This window comes from Takifugu rubripes, chromosome 13 (genome assembly GCF_901000725.2).
Source record: "Takifugu rubripes chromosome 13, fTakRub1.2, whole genome shotgun sequence".
NCBI classification, from domain to species: Eukaryota; Metazoa; Chordata; class Actinopteri; order Tetraodontiformes; family Tetraodontidae; genus Takifugu; species Takifugu rubripes.
In genome coordinates this window covers 14,420,811-14,425,293 of record NC_042297.1, presented here as the reverse complement: position 1 = coordinate 14,425,293, position 4,483 = coordinate 14,420,811, and the positions used below count along the sequence as shown (strand labels likewise).

At 40.9% G+C, this 4,483-nt stretch overlaps 1 protein-coding gene across 1 annotated transcript in view; it reads left to right on the top strand.

The window, feature by feature from the left end:
• LOC101074415 (mortality factor 4-like protein 1) overlaps window positions 1-2,260 on the top strand; it is a 4,415-nt gene extending 2,155 nt beyond the window's left edge. Inside the window, exons 8-12 of the mRNA XM_003969636.3 lie at window positions 1-7; window positions 144-232; window positions 556-728; window positions 1,074-1,158; window positions 1,844-2,260. The exon at window positions 1-7 is cut by the window's left edge and continues 95 nt beyond it. Of these exons, the coding sequence (XP_003969685.1) occupies window positions 1-7; window positions 144-232; window positions 556-728; window positions 1,074-1,158; window positions 1,844-1,928 (439 nt within the window). The 3' untranslated portion in view covers window positions 1,929-2,260. The remainder of the gene's footprint in view (window positions 8-143; window positions 233-555; window positions 729-1,073; window positions 1,159-1,843) is intronic.
• The last annotated feature ends 2,223 nt before the right edge of the window (window positions 2,261-4,483 follow it).

The window sequence follows — 4,483 nt, the reverse complement described above, 5'->3', positions numbered from 1 at the left end:
AAAACAGGTAGAACAAAGACCCCACGCACCTGAAGCCACTAAAGCTTTTGCTCACCTCAACTTTTGCACCCTGTGAAAGATCAAAACAGAAAATAGAAGTGTTTAAAATTCACATCACTCTTTGCCTTGGCTTTCTCTTGCAGTTATTTCATCTGCCTGCCAAGAAGAATATCGAGACAGTCTTAGAGGATTATGCAAACTATAAGAAATCAAAAGGAAACTCTGACAATAAGTAAGAAAAAGACTTTAGCTCAAGCAAAGTTAATATCCGTCCAAGGTGCCCTGTATCCATATGACTCAAAGCTACCTCAGCCATTATTGACGTTTGAAAACAGTATTTAATTGACTCTCTTTTTAAAGATGTTTTAAACTATTTGATTAATCTGCATGAATTGTTATAATTAAAAGCAGTTATATTAAAATTTGCATTTATCAGCGTAACGCAGCGCTACATAGTGGCATTCTAAACCTTATTACCTCACTGCATTCTCTGTACACTTGACAGTTCTAAAAGCTGTGATGGCTGCCATGTCTGTGTGTTTACTCCCAATACAGAGAGTACGCGGTAAACGAGGTGGTAGCAGGGATCCGGGAGTATTTCAATGTCATGCTGGGCACTCAGCTGCTCTATAAGTTCGAGCGGCCGCAGTACGCAGAGGTCTTGACTGAACATCCAGAAATGCCGATGTCTCAGGTGTACGGAGCTCCACACCTGCTGCGGCTGTTTGGTAGGGAGACAAACGCTCATGTCATACCCTCAGTTCACAATCAGAGGCTAAAGATGTTATGCTGTGTTAAAATGAACATTAACGCAGGTTGCTTAATAATTTTAGACTTACTGTATCAATATGTGATCTGTGTTTGGTATTTCTGTTAACCTTTTACTGAACTTTGTCTGTAAATGTATACCTAACGGATACAATATTTGATCCATATTCTCACATTAAACTGCCAGTAAGAACAATTTTGGTTCAGAAATTTTACATTATCTGGAACTTTGACTTGTAAATAGATATTGTCTTTGCTTTGTTTGGTAAATTTCCACCTGTAGTTAGTTTGTCCCTGTCCGACAGTTCGTATCGGAGCCATGCTCGCCTACACTCCACTGGATGAGAAAAGTCTGGCCCTGCTGCTGAGTTATCTCGAAGATTTCCTCCAGTAAGTTTTAGCATTATTGCGCTGCCTTGAACCACATTTGGCTCAGAATTTCACACCACATCAGCCTGCGTTTGGTGCAGCCGAGCTTACTGCAAATACTCCAAAACAAGAGCCAGCAAATTGGTTTTCTGCTCCGGCTGGCCAGCGTTCGTGTAGAATAAAGCTGGCTGACAGCTGATTTGTGTGGGATGATTGACGGACACGTCGGCCTCTCGGGGAGTTGAATGGAAAATTGCTGGGCTGGATAAATATAAGAATTTAAATTGGCTCACTGCAGGAGAGGTGCTAATAACACACTACAAAAACACAGTGTCACATTTTTAAACAATTCTAATGCGGGAAAAAAAACGAAAGCAAGAAAATTTTCATTTAGAACTAGTAATTTAACTTTACCGATAATACATTTACGATGGAAGATACATTTTCACGCGATACATTTTGAACGAAAGAACAAAACTGTGATTTCAAAAGTAATTTCAGTGTTTTTTAACACACTGATATGAGGATATGGTCTTTTCTTGTCTCGTTTGTGCGTGTGTGTATGTGTTTGCTGTAAAGCTGACAGTTTGTAAGAAGTCCAGAACAAATAACGTTTAATTCCTCATGTTGGATTGAAGCTGGAACAGTGGAATTTTCAAACCATATCCAATTTCCAGTCTCACGGTCGCTCCCATGTTTCCCTCAGGTACCTCGTGAAGCATTCATCCACGCTCTTCAGCTCCATTGACTATGAGGTTGCCCCCCCTGAGTACCACCGCAAGGCTGTGTGAGACATCTCGCCTGAATTACCGATCTCCACCCATTTTTGGGGTCAAGGCTGTGATTAAATCTTTCACATGAACTGACAAAAGGCCCCTTCGGAAGCTCTTAAGAGTCCCAGCTGAGAAGAAAACAACATTCTGCTCTTTTCCTCTCACTTCTGCTCTTTTGTGTCGTTCTTTTTTACATTCTGTCTAATATGTTGCATGTGTGTATTTATTAGTGCTTCTTTTGCTCAACTGCATCGTCACCACATAGCGGAAATATTTTTTGTTACTGTATCTTGTGTATTTGTATGAGTTTGTAAAAAAAGATAAAAACAAATAAAATGTTTCTACAGTCTGTTTACTATCTTTGGTTTTTCTGAGGGGGCTTTGTCTGAAACTTCCCTCAATAATAAAATAATGAAACTTACCAGTTGAAAGCCTGGGTGGATGACTATCACGCAGCAGAGAGGACGCTGTCACAATTGCCCGACAAGACATCATTCATGCGCGTGCATGTCAAGAACAGGAATAATTGAAAATTGCAGCGCTGCCTGAATGAGCGAGAGTGAAGACAATTTTGTCTGGTAATAACTATAATGGTCGTATTTTCAGGAACAGATTAATTTTAAATTCAACTTTCGAAGCATGAAAACATCATTTGCAGGGAGTTGCGCACACAGACGCATTACTGAAATATCCCACAGCTAAATAAACCTGTAGCACTAAGGACTATGATAATAAGTACCATATTCACTATCATACGCATTCATCCTGGATGCAGCAGGTATTCTGGGAGTACTGTGGACGTTATCTACCGCTCTGCTTAAAGTTCTCATGTTTGGCTCGAGAACAGACAGTGACTTTCACATCACGTATGATTTATCAACATTTTATCCTATTCTAGATTTTAAGAAGCTTTAGATGGAACAACCACTGATTTAAGAACATCTGAGATTAGATTATTCTGCCTACATTACTCACATTTTGACTCCTGCTCATCCGGGCCTGTGACTCAAGCAGGCAGCAGATTACAGAATGTTCTTTTTACTCTCTGTGCACGTCTGACTATACAATCTCACAGTTCCCTGAGTGTTTGTAGTTTAGTGGTTCTCACTGCCTGGAGCTGGAACAGACAGCTGTGATATCGTTAACGTTGCCATGGAGACATTACGATGCGGACAGTCCGTTGGAAGGTGTTATACACTAATCGCCAGGAACAGTGTGTGAGTCTTCTTTAGGGAAGAGATCTCGAATCAGATTCCCATCTGGTCACATGACTACAACTAACGGTGTCCAACACGCGCACCAGCATGTCCCTGCATGTGGGGACACGCACAGACGCCCAGGTTGGCTGTCAAAGCACATAACAGAAACACAAAGAACAGAACGCTGTAAAAGGGTGTGACTTTAACGTCCCTTTCTCCACCAGGATAGTAAATAACTGTTTTGTGGTATGTCATATTCCAAAATCAGGCAATTTTGTAGTTGTTGCTGGGTCCAGAGGACTGATGGTGGCTGAACATTGTTGAACTGATAAAGATTTACTCTCTATTGTGATAAAAGCCCATCAGAGGGCAGCACTTACCCCTCTCCTTTACTCCATTTGTTATCATGACATACAACTTCTTCACTGTGTTTGATGTGGAAGACAAAGTGGCTACATTTTGTTATGACTTTAAGACCATTCAAAAACTAAAACCTAGTCATGTTCACTATTCCTAAAGTAAAATAAAAGTTGTTTTTTGGGGTTTTTTTGGTGAATCATGACATTAGTAAATTGTGTTTTAGATGTTTGATGTTTTCTGCATTTTACCTACTTCTGAACATTGGATTTGAGCCTTTCATAGGAAAGAACATTAGAAATACTTCAAAAGACCAAACTGAATGGAGTCTACTCTGTGTATTCACGCTTTCAGAAACTCCCACATCCCTTTGTGGAGGTTGGGTTTGAAGCTACACATGTTACTCACTGGATAAGCAGGGTGGATCCATTATAAACACTCAAAGAACTGTGGAAATGTTCTCTCCACATGTTCTGCAAAACACAGCCAGGCTCCCAAAATGGTACAGATTGTTCTGAATTTATGAAATGGAACTTGGCCCCAACAAGTTCACTTGCTGGTTAGTCTGTTTGTGATATAATGTAGGGAGTTATGACACTTTCCCCTTTAATATGACTCTTTTTTTGGCTTGAGGGCAGACGTCGGGTCGCTCACTGTACACCTTTAACATCCTGGCCCGTCTACACTCCAGACCAATCATTTCTTGGACCTTCATGACTTATAATTAACCTGCAAACAGAGTATAAGGAAGTCCAAAACTTAATGGGTGGATTTGATGTGAGTTTCACCTAGAGATAGTACAATTACATAAGCAGTTTCTCTCTATTTCGAATCTGATCCAGATTAATGCTATACTTTCTGTATTAATCCCTGCCTCCAGGTGTTTCAGTCTTCAGGTATGTCTGTCGTCACGCCAGGTTTTCCTGCCCTGTCTCAGGACTTCACCCAGTGAGCCTTTTCAAGGAAGTCCCGCCCTCTGAGGCCTACTATTGGACCACGAACCGTCCGGAGCGCGCA